General features: G+C 42.2%; 1 protein-coding gene across 1 annotated transcript in view; it reads left to right on the forward strand.

Annotated features, from left to right (window-relative positions):
- The window catches only part of SBF2 (SET binding factor 2), a 584,661-nt gene that overhangs the window by 495,339 nt on the left and 69,372 nt on the right, over nt 1-19,950 (forward strand). Inside the window, exons 25-28 of the mRNA XM_019519970.1 lie at nt 6,006-6,204; nt 8,368-8,564; nt 17,549-17,686; nt 19,166-19,261. Coding sequence (XP_019375515.1) covers nt 6,006-6,204; nt 8,368-8,564; nt 17,549-17,686; nt 19,166-19,261 — 630 coding nt within the window. The remainder of the gene's footprint in view (nt 1-6,005; nt 6,205-8,367; nt 8,565-17,548; nt 17,687-19,165; nt 19,262-19,950) is intronic.

Consider the following 19,950-nt stretch of genomic DNA (forward strand, 5'->3'; position numbering starts at 1 on the left):
ATGCATACCAGCCTAGCCTCTGGCTTCTTTACTTTTCATTCCATCCAGGAAGAGCACACACCAACTGCTGAAACTTCCTTAGCCTGACAAAGGGTTTTTGAACCTGAAAGCTTGCTTAATAATTGTTGTCCTACTATTTAAGTTGTTCTAATAAAAGATATCAGATTTACCCAAAGAACCTTGTCTGCCTGTGTCCTTAGACCAGCACGGCTACAATCTACACCCCTGTAACATAAATGTCTTGGAGCTCGCAGCTATCAGAACTGCACGTGTAGCACTCCTCCCTGTCCTACAAAACCCAACCACAGACAATACAAGAGCCTTACATAAGCAAGCCTAGTAGCATTCGTTCTTACACTTTCTGCAGAAAAGTAATGAGACTGGAACTGCTATCATTTGCAAGGCTGCATACCTCCTAGGAGTCGGTCTCAACTTGTCAGACAACCTAAGGAGGCAGTCTCTCACCACCTACAACAGGTCACCACTGAAATCCATCACCAAATAGTATTCCAAGAGTTAGAAGTATGATAGACTTGTCTGAGCCCAAGGACAGTGCAAAATGGGACTGTTACTGAATGTCTGCCTTCTACAATAGAATCAGGGCCTCCTATGCACCTTCCTGCCAATTCCACTAATGTCCAGGGTGTTTGCTAGGTCAGACAAAACCAGGCAATTCTGGCTGGCAGGCTTGTAACACAACTACCCATCAGGCTCCCACACTGCCCAGACCTGCTGTGGCAAGATCAGGTATTCCATCTAAACATGAAGTCACTGCAACTGACATCTGTGGATGTTGGCCAGATGAACACCATTGAAAAGTAACTGTTCCTCGCACATTCAGGAAATCCTGGCTCAGAGCAGGAAGATATTGTCTGCCAAATGGAAAAGATTCTTGATACAAGCAGTCCAACACATCCTACACATTTCGTGCTGTAGTACTAAAGTTTCTTTAGTATTGGCTGCATTTGAAACATTTTAAACTTTCATTTAGCTCAGTCGAGGTCCATCTGGCAGCAATATTTTCATGTCATCCACAAAGACAATCACTCATTCAAGGGTGTTGAAATATCTTACAGGACTAATGTAGGCTCTATCCTCTGGTTAAAGAACGAGCAGGGGCTTCAGTATCCTATTATGAGTGCTCCATCTTATTCAGTACTCTCTTTCTGGTAGTTATCACTTCAGCCAGAAGAGTGGGTGAGTTTCAGGTTCTCATGGCAGAATGCCCAATATATCTCATTCCATAAATTAAAGGTTGTCAGGCAGAAGACAGGGCAGGGTGGCAGCTTAAAGACTAACTGGTTCAGAGAGGCATAAGCTTTCATATGTGACAGCCTACTTCATCAAATGCTGTGGCCTGCAAAAACGTATGCCTCTCTGAACCAGTTAGTCTCTAAACTGCCACCCATCAGTTCTCTATCTGTAGCAGTTGTTTTTTTCTGAAATGCTTTAGTTCAAGTGGAAGGTGTGACCTTCCCTCTATCTGCTCTTTTAGAGTCCTGAGCTACAATGAGCTCTTAATTCTAAGAGAAGATTGTAGCTATTCTAGCCTTTATGTTGTCATACAGAAGCACAAAGAAAAATGGGTGTATGCTTGGCACAGATGCATATTGATATTCAGAGCTTGACCAGTGAAGGGGTATTTGCACATTTATCACAATATCTCAAAGAGCTACACTTGTGGTAGGATAGGTAAACTTTCTTTCTTCAAGATGTGGTGCTCTCATATATTCCCTAATCTGAACTCCTGTCTGCTTCAGGGCCCTAGCCAAAGGTAGAGCAGCATGGCATCTTAGGGTATGCCCCCATGAGTGTGCATGTGTGGTTTGCAGCAGCTCAAAGCAGTGTGAGGCACTGCAAACTGCATGTGACACGTGCAAGCATTTGCCGTGCTAATTAGCAACACAGCAGGGGCGGGGGTTGACACTGGGAGATCCTGGTGTCAAAAAAAGAACCACCACTGAAAAAGCAGTGTGGCACACGCAGCAGCAGAGTGTACCGCCAAAAACCAGAGCCTGGCTGGCCAGAACCACACTCTGCTGTCAGCCAGGCTCTGAGCAGCTGTATCACCATCACTGCTGCCCCAGGAGGCCCCCAGAACCACAGGTAAGGCTGCTGGGGCCAGCATGATTGCTGGCCCCAGCCTCTCCTACCCCACCCTGGACAATTTGTCCCACACCAACCGTACCTACAGGGGCATGCGCAGCAGCACAGATTTGTGCCACTGCTATTTTTGCTGCAGCAACCTCCTGCCCCTGCATGTGGGAATATGCCCTTAGAGACTGACTTAGTCATAGAGGCAAAAATATTCATAGGCAACAAACTACTTCATCAGATGCTGTGAATGGATCTGCAGAGAGCAGGAAATGAATGAATGTTGTATTTTCAGAATGAATAAAGTAATTTAAATACAAAGGATTCATTCTCAGAAACGAATAAAGTAATTTAAATACAAAAAATAGGGAAAGGGGGAGAAAAGGATGGGGAGAGGGGGTACTACTGAAAGAGGCAAAGGCGGGTTGAAGAGAATGAAAACAGTTAACCCACTGACAGACACAAGAGTTATAAAAGCTAGTCCAGGCAATGGGATAAGAATTCAGAGTCTCTGTCAATACTTACATACTTTACACAGTCCAGTCTATGGATGAGTTCTCCTTCTGCAATTTTGCATTCAAGTTTGGTTTTTAAAGTTTTGTTTTTAAGAACAGCTACATAATGGTGGACTTTCCAGGGAGGTTAAAGTCTTCTGTCACAGGTTTTTGTATCTCTGGAATTGATGTTAGATCACTCTGTTTGATCTTTTATGTAGGGATTGACCCTTCTATCCAACATAGGTAGTAGAGGATCTCTGTAAGCAGGTGATCACATGTATGACATTGGTAGAGGAGCAGGTGCATGAACCTAGATGTTATAATCTTTGTTCTTTGGTGCAGGGATGATGTGGTCTGTGTTGATGAAGAGGCACTGCTGGCATCTAGGTCTATAGCAAAGCCTAGTGGTTTAGTGAGAATTGGAGTTAGAGTAGGTTATTGCTGGAGAGCTGTCATTTGAGGTTGGGGTGCTGCCTATAAACAAGGACAGACTTGTCTCCAAGGCTGTCTTGAGATGGTCATTACCTTTCAGGAGACATAAGAAGTTGCATACAGTCCTACATGGGAAGATCTAAGATTGCTGTAAGGGTGGTTGACCCCACCCCCTTTGGCAGTGTGGCACATACACAGTGAAGAGAGCTCACTGCACATGTGCCACCCCACCATGATCTTGGATACCCATAGGCTCTCTGAGCTCACTGGCATGTCAGACCAGCACCTGCTGGAGCACCCTGTATGCTATGAGCTCTGAGCTTACCAGCTTGTCAGTGGTGCGCATTATTGCCCTTAGTCCTTCCCCTCATCTCCCTACTCTCCTGCCAGTTCAACTGTAGGGGCAAAGAGCAGCTCCAATTCTACTTTTGTACAGCTCCAGAGCCCAGGGGTTGAGCACCATCACCACTAGTCCCCTCCAACTCAAAAGCATAAGGTGCATGGACACCAGAGTTGGAATGCCTCTAGTCAACACATCTAAAATAATTACTGTAGACAGTTACTGTAGATAAGTAACTATTGCTTTCCATTCAGAAATGTAAAATATTGAGTTGGTTCTTAAAGATGTGAAAAAATATTTCTAAAGCCCATATAGCTTTTTGCTTTTAGTACACTTTTATTACCTAGAAAACACTTGTCACTTTTCTTTCTTTGACAAGTATATAAACATAACAAAGAAAAGGGAGGTATCTGATGTAAAACTCTGTTTAGAGTTTTAGATTAAATATGGTGTAGGTTATTTTGGCTTGGAGTGTATTAGGAGCAAAAAGCAGTCTGTTAAGCACCATATACTAGAACAGCTGCCTGAATGAATGGAATTCACGTTTCTATCATGGAAGTTATGTCTCCGTATAACATTTTAATTTGTTAAACTTCTTAAAATTTGAAATATGTACATTTTTCCCCAGTACCTTTCCTCCAGCATTCATATAAAAATAATTCTGCTTATATGCACACACGTTTTATAAAGATAAAATCAAAAAGTCTCAGGGAACTAATAGAATGAATAATAAATCTGCCTGCAGACATATTTTGGAAAGGCTTAAGTAAAATAGTGATAATGGGCAGGTAGCAAATTTTTTTATAAAGAGCATGCCTGCCTTGAATTTCATTGCAACTCACGCTTGTAACAGACTTTTCACCTTTCATGGCTATCTTTTTTCCAGGTTTGGAAAGTACAGTTGATAGAAATACTATGCTGAAGAAGGCTGTTGTTTGACACTGAAGGCGATTATACACGTGCTCTGGAAGTGGGGGGTTGGAGCAGCTCTGAGAGATGCTCTAATTAAAGTGTCTGCAATGTCTCGTGTATCAGCATCCCCACACTTCAAAATGGTGTTGGGGGCATTTTATCTAAAGATCATTCAATGAGGTTTAGATAATGCACCACAGCTGCCATTTTTTAAGTGCAGGGACACTGATACACAAGACATGGGAGGCTGCTGAAGTGCAGTAGTTGCCATACTCCAGCATATTCTATTAATGGAGTGTTGTAGATTAATTGAGTCTGCTCTGAACACATCAGAGCAGTGTCCCTGCTTGCGTATAGGCACCCTGATACTTGAGCATTAAAAATAAATAAATAAGATTATCTGTTGTTAAAACATAGTATGAAAGGCATTAATTCCGTGGGCTAATACTTAAACACATGAACACAGCTTATTAAGATAGTTAAAAAGAAAGCATGGAATCTATTTCTTTCTAGCTAAGGCATTTATACAGATATCGTTTATTACCAATAGTGTGTCCACCCATTGTATGCACTACCCCTTTTATACTGTGAATATATCAGTTTTTTCATAAATAAATACCCAGCTAGAAGAAATATACTCATCAATTCAGCTCAGGTGAATGCAAAGGAAATTCCAAAATTCTGTAGACGATGTCAGTCATCCCAGCCAACCTTCAAGCCACAAATTCTGCTAACAAACACAGGATATATTTAGGTTCAATTTATGTTTCTAGTAAGTGCATCTTTTAGATATGTGTCCCATTCAGCAAAGGGTACGTTATTCTGTTCAGAGTTTAATTATTTTGGTTGATGATAAAGGGAGGAAGGTGAGAATGTTGGGTAGGGGGGAAGGATATGAAGGAGGACCATAGAACTCAATGTGAAGTTTGCTGCTGAAGTTATTGAAGTCAGGAACCTGAAAAAAATTTTTAAAGGATTGGATGTTTATACGACTATCTGTTACATCTACCGTTGTTGTTAGCAATGACAGACTTTGTGGAAGGAACATTAAATTTTGTGCGTCAGGGCTTAACTCAATCTCTGTGACTGATGGAGATTAAATCTAATGTTGGAGTACAACATACAATGTTGGAGCAAGTCAACATACATCAGTCTACAGCTGGAGTCTCATGCTTTCCTCTGAAGAGTCTTAGATCAGAGACTGGACCAGATGGTCTTCAAGTCTGACCCATCATGGCAAATTCTTTCTTTTCTTAGTTGGGAGACAGACAGATGCCTTTCCTTCTAGAATGGCCATCATTCCACCTGCCTTGGCTAGGGAGGTTAGATGCACATGAATAGTAAAGATCCTATGTTGACTTTCCCAGTGCTGTAGATTAAATTGAACTACTGGCTTGAAATTATTCTGGCTCACTTTTGCTTGGAGGTAAGTAGAACTGCTTAAGTCTTGGATAGTATTTGAATGCAAAGTCACTGGTAACCTTTTCAAGGTGCTTCTGCTTTATGTATACTTCCTTCCACCAGTTCTAGCATAGGTAAACTTTAGCTTAAGTTACTTTACTATAGTTTATGACCTGTATAATATGATGTTTATCATTATACGCCCCCACTATTGGCTATTGCTGATAGGATAAAGTTCATATTTTACTCAGAATGAAGCCAGTAAGTTTTTATGTAACTACTACTGAGTGTCTTAATACTAAGCTACCATACTATCTTAACTTCTTAAGTTTCAGATGACAGTGAATTGCACACAAGTGGTACTTTAAAAGCCTCAGAGAAATCAACAATGGAGCAGTTAGTAGAAAGAGCCTGTTTTAGAGACTACCAGCGTTTGGGGCTTGGAACCATCAGTAGTAGTTCTTCTCGCTCAAAAACAGAGTATTTAAAAATAACTGCATTGAACAGGATGTATTCACTTTGCAGAAGGTGAGTTCACCAATTTGTTTTTGTATTTACAAAAACACATGCTGTATTACACAGCACTTGCAGTCCATATAACGTGATTCATCAATTCAGAGAGCTTATTTTGTGGAAATTGTACTTCTCTTCAAATTTGTGACCTAAAAACTGGTAATAGATCACTTAAAATTATCATAGCAGCGATTCTCTGTCTTTAGTTGTTTGCATCATTGCATATTGAGCTACTAATACATGTGTTTTATAGATCTATAATTTCCATTTTTTATATTAAAAAGTTGAATTTATATACTTTAAGGGTCTATTTTCCTATCAGGTTATGGTAGATATGTACAATCAGTTCACTTTAATATTACTGGAGCTTACATAAAACTCCTGTTCATGAGCTGGAGAGCAAGCACTAGAAACATGTATATTTAATTATTTAGTTCAAACCAAAAGCAAGCAAATGAATCGGTTGTCAGAGTTTTTAGAAAATGTTCATCACAAATGCTAAAAGCTACATATGGCATGTGAACGAATTAATATTATTAAGAAGAGAATTCATAAGCCTTTTTTAATTGTGAAAGTTCGTTGAGATTTACTATCATGAGGCTGGCCATATGGAAATGGGATACCACTTCCACCCCCGCCCCCCAGTGCTCTCCCAAGTCAGTGGAGGTGGGGCTGCATTCCAGGCAGGCAACAGTGTCTCTCCAGCTCCCTGCCAGACAGTACCCTGTGCCCCTGCATTTCCAGGACGCCATTATAATTCTCAACAGCTGGCCAGGACCTGCCTCTGAAATCCGTAACTGTCCCAGCTAAACCAGTATATATGGTCACCCTAACTACCACTCTCCACAAAAATGCTGTTGAACACAGCAGCAGATGTGCAGAAGTCACATTATAGGAGCACTTGCATCTCCTAAAGCCAACACAAGCAAACAGCTGTTTTAATTACAGAAAATGAAATTGCCAGTATTTTCATGGGGAAGGCACAAAAGAATATTAAATCCAATCTGTTTGCTTTTGTCCAAAGTAACAATCTAATAGCAGCATTTTTGTTCAATCACTAGTGAATGTGATGCAAATTGAGGCAAATAAATCCATGCTTTGCTTTAATTATGCCTTAAAAACATATCTTACATTTTTGTCACTAGTTTTGGAAGTGTGATCATTGTCTATTTTGTTCACAAATTGCAGGATCTGATTGGTTATTTAATATCACGTGGTTTTAATTTTTTAAGAAAAGATCATAACCACTTTTGTGTCCACTCCATGGCAATATATTTATTAAATCTCAAAAGATTTCATTTATCCTGATTTTGCTCTTCCTTACAAAGCAAAACCAATATTGTATTTTATAGAAGCAAAAGCATTCTTTAGTAACCCCTGAAATCTCCCAAGTACTATTCTTAACTTTCAGTTTCTGTCAACATAAAATTGACACTTCAATTGCATTTTCTTTTTAGGAAAGATGAAAAAAAATTGCTTGAATCCTTATTCATTTATATAACCAGAGACAATGTTTTTGTCAGATTTTGCCTTTCAAAGCAGTGATAGCATGAAAGCTGTCTTTGTTTTATATTGTTTAAAATACTATATAACTAGCAGTCAGTAATGGGCTATTCCACAACTTTCTTACTAAAATATTTAAAAACATATTGACATGGATCAGTTATCATCAGTGCCAAAATGTTGATTTTTGGTTACAATGTTTTAATTTACAGAATCTGAACATTCTTGCTTTTAAAATGGCAGTGTCTATATACTATCAATGTGGTCAAATATGAAAATAATTTGTGTTCTGCTTTATTTTAATTGTCCCAATGGTCTCTTCTGTTTTCTGGGTCGTTCTCAAAGAGCTGACTCTTTTCAAATGACATATTAAAAGAAAATTAGAAGGGAGAAGAGTCAACAATTAAATTAAGACCATAAAGGAAAGAGAAAAGGAAGAAATGGTCTTTGAAATTATTGCCGAAGACGGTTGTTTTTTAAAAATTCCTGAGCACTTTTCAGCTAATTAAAATATTAGCCAGGACTGTTTTATATTAGAAATAAAAAGATTGTTTTTTAAGAGACATTGGATGAAAGTACAGATACCAAGACAATTGCAGTAACATAGAGCTAGAAGGAAAGATTTCTTTGCAAATAAGTTTCTCTGTTTAATTTTTTCCCCCATGATTCATACAGCTATCCTGGGCTTCTGGTAGTACCTCAGTCTGTGCAGGACAGCAGCTTGCAGAGAGTAGCTCGTTGTTATCGTCACAATCGCCTACCAGTTGTCTGTTGGAAAAGCTCAAAAACCAGTAGTCTCCTCCTTCGTGCTGGGGGCTTTTATGGAAAGGGAGTGGTTGGCCTCTTCAAATCTCAAAACACACAGACTACCGGTAAGCTGATGCTGCTACAATTTCTTGAATTAATTTTTTTTCAGTTAAATCATTTCTTTTTCTTCATGGAGTTATATAGTGTTTCCATGAATATTTTTTTTAATTTACAGCAACCTAATGTGCTTCCTTTAAAGAGTCTTCTCTCACATTCACTTGACTGTCCTTGTATTACATGCAGTGTTGCTACCATTAACAATTGATTCTATAGACAATTAGAGCAAAACAATACCCATTCAATTTTATGATGGCTTTGAGAATAATTTTTGTTTAATTTTGAACAAGCTTTTTATAAAACATGGATGTGAAAGACCTACAGAGTTCTACTTGGACTCTTCAGATGAATTAAAGGACTTCTGTTTTCTATATTCGCCACTAGAACAGTGTGGGCACTTTCAGAATAGAGTAATTTTTTAAGAGTATTAGAAGAAAACAAATCTTATTTTAGAGGGAAATGGATTGTGAAAGATACATTACTTGTAATTTTCACCTCCCTTGAACCCCACAGCACAACTTCAATTCTTTCTTCTTTTTTCGTTGCTCTTTTCTTTGGGGTATCTGGAGTTCGAAAAGTTACAAAAGTGGAATTGGATACCTGGCTGAGGAACAACTAAGTATCCAGTTTAAATAGTCAAACCCTAAACTGACCTTGAGACATCACATAAGAACTAGGGGGTCTTCTCCCTGTTCAAGATGGATGGAATCAGTGCACTGCTCAGAAAGCATGAGAGGAAAACAGAGAAATAGATATTCATCCCATCAGCAAAGAAATTCCTCAGTCATTAATTTTTTTCTGCATCTGCAGTTGGGACATATTATGTAGTCAACCTAATAGCTAAAAAAAACCTGTTGGGAGTATTTCACTTTACTGAATAATTTGTCCTATGAAATTTCTCAGAGGCATTGTCAAGAACAGTGTACAAATCTGTGCAAGTTACATAAAAGTAATGAGTCATTCAAGGGCTCATGATCAGAGTAGACTGCACAATTTAAAGATTTGTTTAATCCTATGGATAAAGAAATGCTTAACACTATATCTCTTGGAAATAACCATAGAAAATTTAAACTTAAATTTATTTATGCATATGAATAGTTTAAATTGGTTGTAAAGAACAATTTACAGCTGGTACATTTTCCTTTATCAGCTTTTCATCCTTCATAGTCACCTTTAAAACATAAAAAAGCAAAGAGTGCTTAAACTTTGGATATATTTTGATTTGACATTCAGTGATGACAGCAGTTTTTTGATTGGCAGTGGGTGTGTCTACACAAATGGCAGTAGCATAATTTACTATGAAGTAAGCATGTGTGTCTACATGTGCACATGCTTACTACTCAGTAAACCTTGCTAATCATGAGTAAATTTGCTACCTGCAAATGCAAGTAGCAAATTTACTTTAAATTAGTAATGGCACAGTAGCACTCATGTAGACACTTGACCAGGAGCACATCTGCTTTTGTTTGTTTATTTCAAAAAGACAAACCTTGGTAAGATATTTCAAAATTTGTTCTAAGACTGCTGAGTAAGGATAGCATTTCCCTCTTTGACATGACCAGGTAGCCAAAATACAGGGTTTGTAGAACCAGCCAGCCAAAATTCAGTTAGAAGGAGAAATTAATGATGGAGTTATTTTTCATTCTTTTTATTTACAAGAATCCATTTTCTGGATAAAGAGAGAAATCAAGCACCCAGCAACAGTTTCCTTACTTATAGTCCCAAGGCTTTCTCAGCCAGAGCCCCAACTCAAAACCTTTCCTTCTAAGATTCTCTCAGGGCCATACAACAGTGCCCTTTAGGCTGTATTGAAGCTTCCTTTTCTGACTGTCATCTACCGTTACACTTCCTCCCTGCTTACAAAAAAATGGCTGAATCCCCTCTCTCCATAGCTTTCAAATCCTTAGCACCCTTAGATTTGCCGTTCTTTTGGACTCAGATATTTGCTTAAGTATCTCCTGCATCTAGCAAATATGAAAGAGTACAAGAACAAAGCTTGTTAGTATTTTCATACACATATTAACTTTCTTTAAACATACTACAGATTTTTCCCCCATAAATCGCAAAACTGAGGAAAATTTCTTGCAAGCAATAAATAGAAATATTTTTGCTAGTCTTGTCTTGTTCTTTCTTGTCTACATTTGATAATATCTTCATTTCTTTTATACTATCAGTCTGTTAAAGCAATACAAATTATGGAATAAAATGTATCATTAGAGGCAGAATCACAGGAGGAAGCAAAATAAGTGTGAAGGGGAAAAGAATTGTTCTTCAGGTAACTGCCACACTGATTACCAGGGATCCAGGTTCTCTGTTTTCCACAGAAAAATGGAGAAAACCACAGATTTTCCCCTTTGCGTGAGGAAAACCCAGATTTCTCATTTTACCAGAGAACCCCACAGATTTTGCAGTTTTGCAAAGACCTCTCTGCAGGCTGGCAGAATTCCAGCTTGCAAAGAGCTGAGAGAGAGCAGGAGGAGGGTGCTCAGGCAGGGGGTGTCATGTGCATATACATGCACATGGCTGCCATGCAGCCTGGAAAGCAGCTCCCGCAGGTAAATTTTGGGTAGGGGGGAGTTGGGAAGGGCTGGGACTGCTGTCCAGCCGGGCAGTATGTGGGGCTTGGAGCCCAGGGCTGCAACGTGCAGCTGAAGGGCCCCAGTAGGGAGTGAGAGGGAGCTGCGGATAGCTCATCCAGGGAACAGGGGAGAGGGGCCAGCTCCCCACCTCTGTGTGCACTCCAGGAGGGTTGGGGGGGAGCCCATACCTCCCAGATCTGTGCGTGGGGCCGGAGTAGGTTGCCCAATGTGGGCTCAGGCTTCTGCCCTGCTACCCTCCCCTGGGACTTCTGCAGACCAGTGGATGTGACCCAGCACTGCAGAGCAGAGCAGGGTCATGCAGGAAAGCTGCTCACTGCTGCAAGCCCTGCTCTGCCCTAGCAACATGTCCCCTGCACATGCAGCAGCAGCAGAGGTGGTGGCACAGGGTTCTGTCCCCAGTTGGTGCTGCATACACAGGGGATGTGTTGCCAGGACAGCGCAGGGCTCTCAGCAACAAGCAGCTTTCCTGCACAGTCCCACTGTTCTTTGCAGCACTGAGTCACACCGGCTGGGCTGTGGAGGCCCCAGGGGAGGGCAGCAGGGCAGGACCCTAAGCTCACAGCCTGCCCTGCCCCCACCCCACTCACAAATCACAGGGGCACAGGTTTCCCCATCCTCCAGGAGTGCATGCGCCCACAGCAGGGAGCCAGACCCCCCACCCAAGCCAGCAGCAGGTGTGGGAACCAGGCTGTACTATGCTGCAGCAGCCACCTCCTCCTGCCAGGGGCAGGGGGCTGTGGACCTGGGTCCCTGGCCCCATAGCCCTGGCAGATGGGGGCCCCCTCCAGCAGAGCTGCAGGGGAGTGGGGTCAGGGGTTGGGGGGGTGGGTCAAGGGGTACCAGCAAGGCTGGGAGAGCTGTGGGAGGTGGGGAGTGAGGGGCACCAGCAAGGCTGTGGTGGGGGGAATGAGGGGCACCAGCAGGGCCAGGAAGGCTGTTGAGGGGAGTGAAAGTGCCAGCAGGGCCAGGAGGCTGTGAGGCAGGTAGTGAGGGGCCTTTCATTTTAATCACAGATTTGGGGGTTTTATCAGAGAATTTGTGATTTTTTTTTATCAGGGAAAACCAGGATCCCTGCTGATTACGCATCTGGTATGTCTCTTGTGCATGAATCTGGATGTCTTTCATTCTTATAACTACTTCAGTTCCCTCAGTCCTTTCTCGTTCCTCAGACTTGGGGCATAAAGGGTAAGGTGGTTTCACTGTGCATGTCTTCTCATCACACAGGGATGTAAAAGATAAAATTCCTGGAGTGCCTGAATCTTTGAGCAACTCAAATGCTAGGGCTTGGACACACAAGCAACTATATCATTTTATAGTATGGCAGTGTGTATATCACCGGTACAAGTGTTTCAGCTGTCCACACTAATAGGCTAGGGACAGGCATTACACATAAACCAGTTTAAGAGATCAGAAACTGGTTTAAACCTGTAACAGAACATAAGTTCAGTTCACAATAACCAGTTTCAAAATGGCCAAAACCAATTTGAGATAAACCTGGTTGAATGTAGTATCAGGCTTAACTGATTGAGCCCAAATCAGTTTATGCAATGTCTGACCCAGTTCCCTTCCTGCTTTAAGTTAAATCAGAGTCCCCCAGCATCCCAGCATGCTCTCTGGGCTGAGCTGTCCAGCGCAGCAGGGCTGGCCCTGCCCCTCTGCTCTCTAACCTGAGCATGGGTGGGGACATGGTAAGACACTGGCTGGCATGGCCCCATTAAAGCAAAGTGGACAGGGAGGGGGTTAATTCTTCCCTCCTTCTCCTCCCCCTCATGGCAGCTGGGGTCTGCCTGCCTGCCAGAGAGCGGCAGAGGGGGTGGTCAGGGCTGACAGACCCCAGCTGTGGTTCCCGGGGGAGAAGGGACAGATGAAGGAATTAACCCTGTCCCTGCCCCCTTCACCTTAATGGGGCCTTGCCAGGATGGCATCTGGCCAAGTCCGAGCGCTGGAGTAGCGAGGGGATGGGAAAGGGCAGAAGCCTCTGTCAGACTGCCCAGGAAGAAGTTTATTCCCCACCTCCCTTCCCTGTCTCAATGGCAGGGACCACAGCTGTCTCTGCATGGCCCCATTAAGGCTAAGGGGGCAGGGAGGGGGTTAATTTCCCCCTTCCCACCAGGGGGACTGCAGCTGAGGTGGAGCACCCCCACTTCTCCCTGCCCCCTCCCCCCCGCCGCAGGGTGGGGATGGAGGCTCTGTGCAGGACTGCCTGGCCCCAGAGGGCAACTCTTCCCCCTCCACCCCCCACCACCAGGGGGCTGGGAAGGAGGCTCTGTTTGGTGCTGCAGGGGGCCGGGAGGGGCGGGGCACTGTGCAGTACTTCCCAGCTAGGCCTGGCCCATCCTAGCCTGGCCACGGAGAGTGCCTGCCACTGAGCCGCAGCCCCTGGGGGTGTCCCCAGCCCTACAGCCCTGCCCAGCCCAGCCGAGTCCTGGCCAAGGCAGCTGCATGGCAGGGCCAGGCTGCAAGAGTGGGGCCATCCCCTGGAAGACTGGGTCATGCCAGGCAGCCCTGCACAGAGCCCCCACCCTGCGGTGGCAGAGTGGGGGGAAGAGTCTTCCTCCAGCATCAAACAGAGCCCCCCTCTCCACCCCACGGGGGGGAGGAGCAGGAGGAAGAGTCTCCCTGCAAGGCCGGGCAGCTCTGCACAGACCCCCCTCCAGCATCACACAGAGCCCCACTCCCCACCCCTTGGCTATGGGGGAGAGGGAGGAGGGGGAAGAGTCTCCTTCTGAGTCCAGGGAGTACTGTGTGCCTGAATTGCTCCTGGCAGTAACGAGCTGCTGGGGTAGGCAAAGTGCTCCTCTCCTCCTCCTCCTCCCCACCCCCAGCCACAGGGGTCTGGCTACACTCCCTCTTCTCACACCCTTCAAACCCTGCAGGCCAAGGTGGGGGTTTAAACCTTTCCTCTGTCGTACTCAGGCATGCCCAGGGCTGGCCACCCCCTCCCCCTCACTCAGCTCAGCTCAGCTTCCCTGTGAAAGGGAAGGGAGGGCTGCTCTAATACCCTGGGCCTCTAGCTGGAGCCACTGCAGGCATGTGCCTGCACTTGCAAAGCTGTTCTATCTTTCTAGACTAACCTGCAAAGATTGAATCAATTCAGGTTCGGGCTTTCTAAATATCTGTCCCTAGCCATATTGTTAATTATTTGTAGCTGGGGCAGTTCTTGTGTAGGTTTTTATTTCCTGTTTGTTGTTTTTTGTTTTTTTTAATAGACAGTTTATTGATAAGCTTCCTTTACCCTATGTACTCATTCTGAGATTCTTGTTTTTCTGTTCAGTACTTTTTAAATGGCTGACATCAAATAACTATGTTTTACAACTTACCCTTCTTATGGTGGAACAATCCAAGATAATGATGTGCATGGGTGGTGTCTGAATTACTTAGGAGAGGGCCATGTTCTAGAACTCTGCTCTGTGTCAACTCTTCTTCTAGGAGGGAAAAATCAATGCAGTGCTGAACCAGTCCATCACTCCAAGTATTCATGGTGCTTGTTACAAGTCATATTCATTCAGCTTCCCCTTATGAAATGTTCAGTAAGGAGCACCACTTCCAGAATTGGAGCATGTATCAGTTTTGTACAGTCAAGTCAGAAATCCTTTCCTTGTACTCCTACCAAAAGCCTACCACTGCTACCTCCATGCTGAAATTATAGCTGGCCCAGATGTTTCCTAAGCAGACTAAAGAATGCACTTTGTCTGCTACTAATTGTACAGTGTTGACATTGGCAATGAGCTTCACATCAAGTCCCATCTGACACTAATGTCCAGGTACTAGCTATATGGTGACATCCCTGTAGGATTGGTACCAGAATTACTTGTTGAGAGATTTGGAGTAGTTATCATCGAATTACTTTGGCAACCATGTGTCCTACTTCCCAAGACACTAAACTGAGATAACTTTGGATTCTAGTGGGTCTTTAAGATAGCAAACACCTCCCTGGTCTTCATAACTATATTGCCGACTGATGTATCTGAGAACCACAGATGGTCATTCAAATCTACAGCTATCTGCTGCAAAAGGTTTCAGAAGTAATTCTATTTACAGCCACCAATACCCACGAAACCCAGAAGTTTAAAGAAGTGAAGGCAGGCTGTAGGTTACATCATCATAATATTTTTAGCATGGGCCAGGCAGATTTGGTACTCCAGTCTAGTAAACCCGTCAGTGCAGAAACCACCTCACCATTTCTTTCTGACTGCAATCGTTACACTCTGAGTTAGTGATTCTACCCTCACCCAGAACCTTGGCATCTAACAGTCTGGATGCTGGCTTGATGACGTTTATGGAGAAAAAACTTCTGCTGAGATTCACAATATATTAGTATAAAGCAGAAACCCTTCAATCAGACAGTCATACAGGGCCAAATTGAAGATGTTTTCTCACTATAGTTCCTGGCACATTTATTTTATTGTGCAATGGAATCTTATCCATGATCCCAACAATTGTACCTCCTACCATGCCACACATGCATGGCAAGAGGCGTCTTTGTTGGGATTGGGGATCAGATCCGTTACACAATTACTACATGCCAGTGCAGGAGGAGCTCTGGCTCATAAAAAGGACTGCTTGGGCCAACAATCAGGTGATGGTCAGTCCTGGTTCAGACAGCCTCCAGTATGATTGGATACTGGGGCTGTCCAGGCCAGACTGACAATCAGCTGACTGGCAAAACCCTGCGCCCAGCAACTCTGGCCAGGCTACTGGGTGTAGTGGATCGGAGGTTCCCAGTGCAGTGGGGTGGGGGGTGGTTGAAGGGCTTCCCTCTCTGGGGACTTTAAACTCTGCCAGGAGCCTGTCATCTGCCACATGCAACAGGCCATCCAGAGCTGGCGGGTGTGGGGCTTAAAGTCTGCAGCAGGGGAAGCATACTCTTTAAAGTTCCCTAGGTGCCAGGAGCCAGAGAGCAGGGAGTCTCTCCAGGTCCAAGTCCCTGAGGAGTTTTAAAAAGCACAGCTGCAGCCTACCTACAGTTGCATTCTTTAAAACTTTTTGTGCACCATGCAGGGCATGGCCAGCTGGGGATCTGGGGGCTCCTGCCTCCCCAGCTACCCATGGCCTTCACCAGAAAGTGGCACCTGCAGCATGGGAGCGGGGAGCTAGCTCCTGCTTTTATGGGTGTTCCAGGAACTTAAAAAGGTGGATGTGCAGCTGAGGCTTCCAGCTACATGCTTGATTTTTAGAGGTCCTGGGTGCAGTGGGCCTGACTTTAGGTAGATACTCCCTAATGTCAAGATAATGGCCTCCCCACTCTTTCCTGAAAACCCAGGCACTTGCCCCAGGACAGCAAGTTGTGCAGTTCCTACTCCCCTGACCTGACCAGCCTATTTTTGGCCCCTCAACTACTCCTGCCCCCCCCCCAACCTGATCCCACCAGCCCCTTTCTCCCCACCCCATCCCACCCTAAGTTACTTACCTCAGCTGCCCATGCCACTCCTGGCAGTGGCAAACATCTCCATGTGCCACACCTGGTTTAGGTTTACGTGGCTTGAAGCAAGCTACCTAAACCTAAACTAAATGCAGCAGACACTTGTTCATACCCTGAAGTAAATGAGGTACCCAGAGCTGTAACATGGAGTTTGGTACACATGTAGTCTTTAGTTCAGCTTCCACATTAGATCCTTATTTTAATGGGCTATCATACAATTCAGAATTGAAACAGAATTTCTCTTTCCACCTCCAAAGTCACTAAGAGAGAACATTATGGTAACTGTAGTTCTGTCCACACAAGGTCCACAAGCTTTCCTCCTTTTCTAGTGACTCCGAGTCCTATTGTATGAGATTCCTATTGCTGAAGGAACTTGAGTGGTGAGTGAAGTACTCTGTACTTTATGCCCTTGTCTACAAGGAATATAGGCATGGCCACAATGTAAACAGCTCATCAAAAAGTATACATAGGATGCATGAATATCAATTGTGGAATCTGTGCAGGCAACACATCTCAAAGAATTTGAACCTGTCAGGCAAATAACCATTCTGTTTGAGTTTTTAAATTGTATATGGTAAATAAATTTTTCTATATATTCAGTACTAACTTTTTTTAAATGTTGAATTTTGCAAACAGGTGCCACAAAGTTGCTGTATTATTTCTCATTCTGAAGGTAGTGGAAAACTATAGTATCTCACTTTTCTGGTGACCATTGATAATCAGGCATTTTTTATAATGACCACTGAACAATTTACTTCCTTTTTAAACCACTGATTTTTTTTCCTAGATTGAAACATATGCAAATGAAGCTAAATAGTTGATGTAAGTAACAGAAGAATGCAAAGTTCACTCACTATTCTCATTCACAGTCGGATCTTTTACGCTTTAGTTACCTATGCTGCTTGGATCATAAACATACTAGTAAATATAGCATTATTTATCTGTTTTGTATTTTTCTATATTCATTTAGCTCCTGCCTCTTTAGAATCTTCAAGCAGTATAGAACAAGAGAAATACCTACAAGCCTTATTGAATGCAATTTCCGTCCATTACAAAATGAATGGCAGTAATACTTTAACTGTAAGACCAGCAATTGCTCTGTCGCCAGGTAAAATTGTAGTGTACTGTATATGTTTCTATAACTAAGAGGAAAAGTGAAATCACTCTGAGTGTGTATGTGTTAGATTACCTAATCAGAATTCTGTTATTCAGAAGAGTGCTACACCCTCCAGGCATCTTGTTCACTTCATTTTTTTTGCAGATAATATTTCAAAGTGTTAAGAACATGAAAAGATAAATGTGTATCCAAAAGACTTTTTTCTCTGGCCAAAATTATAGATCAACCTTGTAGTTTTTTACATTCTTTTTTTTTTTTTTACTATTTTTGCCAATAAATTATGTATTTATGATGAAGGGCAGTTGCTGAGAAAAAAGCCATAAATCATAAAATCATAGAAAATTATGAAGACCTCAGGAAGCCATCTATGGATGACCTCAGGAGGTCATCTAGTTCAACTGCCTGTGCAAAGCAGGACCACCCTCAACTAAATCATTCTAGCCAGGGCTTTGTCAGGCCAGGCCTTAAAAACCTCCAAGGATGGAGATTTCACCTCTCTAGGTAACCCAAACTCCTAGTGAGAGAGTTTTTGCTAATATCCAACTTAAACTTCCCTTATTACAACTTGAGACCATTGCTCCTTGTTTTGTGATCTGCCACCACTGGAAAAAGTCTAGCTCCATCCTCTTTGGAACCACCCATCAGGTAGTTAGGTAGCATCCAAACATTACAATTTATATTTCCAAATATTTTTCCTAAAGCAAAAAAGTGCCATGCCGTAAATGCAGTAGTTACAATTGTATTTGTATTATATAGATGTCACTATTATCACTGATAAATGTTTTACTCTTTTATAGCAAGCATATTAAATACAGTTTTACTTCAAATAAAAGAGGATAAGAAACATTATTTAAAGTTATGTGAAAATTTGTGAAGGAATTGCATATAAAGTATTCAGCTGCAATGGTAACTGAGGGTGCATAAGTAGTAGTTATTTTCTTGTGTTTTGCTTCCTTATAATAAGTTTCATTCTTATTCCAGATGTAGGGTTTTTTTGTAAATAAATTAACAATTCTTGTAATACATGCTATTTTAGCTATGTCTGAGTTAAATCATTAAGAAAATCATCACTATTCTATTTCAGTTATCATGTGATGAAACCTGGTATAGGGTTCACGTAAAGGTAACCCTGATGTGTTAGAAACAGGAGCATGTGGTTTAAAAGTTCGTCTTCTTGGCTTAATCAGTTGGTGGAACTGGCCTGGAACACCTAAATGACAGCTTTTCTTGTAAAGTAACATCATCCCCAACTGTGCATGCTTTGCTTCATTTGTCATTATATACGTTGATGGCACTAGCTATTCCTAACCCTTTGTAATGTTGCAAATGTATATATGTTGTTTCTTTTTCTTAATTGGCAGCAATTAGAAGCATTATACATGAAAAGAAAGCATTTTTTCATTTGAGTAATGTGTTAGTCTGAATGATATTGTAGTTTTTTAATCTTATATTCTTTTTGACTGACTTTAGGCACTGAAAGGAGGGCTTCAAGAATGTCCACTGTGTTTAAGCAGGTAGTGCCAGGACACTTGGATGTAAATCTATCCAATAGCTTTGCTCGAGGAGGTTAGTAAGACTAGCTAAAGACTAAGCATTACTGTTATCTGAAATAAGAGATATACTATAATGTTAGTAGTGAAATAAGAATTAGTCTACATGTCAATTAATTCCATTATAAAATAATAAGATACATATTAGAGACTCTTAGTTCATCAGCCATACATGACTTTAAAACACCTCTCGTATAGTAGTTAAATTAAATGTTCATTCATTAATTTTTAACAGGATATTATTAGCATCCAAGCATGTTCATTTTGCATTAGAGTTGTGGCTAAATAATGTCTTAGAATATCCACATTGTAGATCGATCCATTGTTTAGTAAAATTTCTGCAATAACATCTAAACATACACGTGGATTCATCTGAATAATTTTACTCCGTGGAAATTAAATGCCCACATGCTGAGGAACTAATAGATAGGCATTACAGTGGGCCACTGAGTGGTGAAGTGATTGAAGTTAATTTTAGCTGCCATTTTTACTTTGTGGAATGTATACATGAAGGAGAGAGGTCAGTGTGCAGAAAGCTCTATTTAAAACAAAATAAATAAATCATTTATTAATAAATCTTAATAAGTTGTTACTTTTGAGTTTTGCATGCCTGGGTATTGACTGTGGGTAGCTGACATGCCCTGGGAAGAAGAAAAATAACTACTTTAAAATATGGCTGCAAGTTCTTGGTGAAAGGGAGATGAA

Source organism: Gavialis gangeticus, unplaced genomic scaffold, assembly GCF_001723915.1.
Source record: "Gavialis gangeticus isolate Ggan-Ray unplaced genomic scaffold, GavGan_comp1, whole genome shotgun sequence".
Taxonomy (NCBI): Eukaryota; Metazoa; Chordata; order Crocodylia; family Gavialidae; genus Gavialis; species Gavialis gangeticus.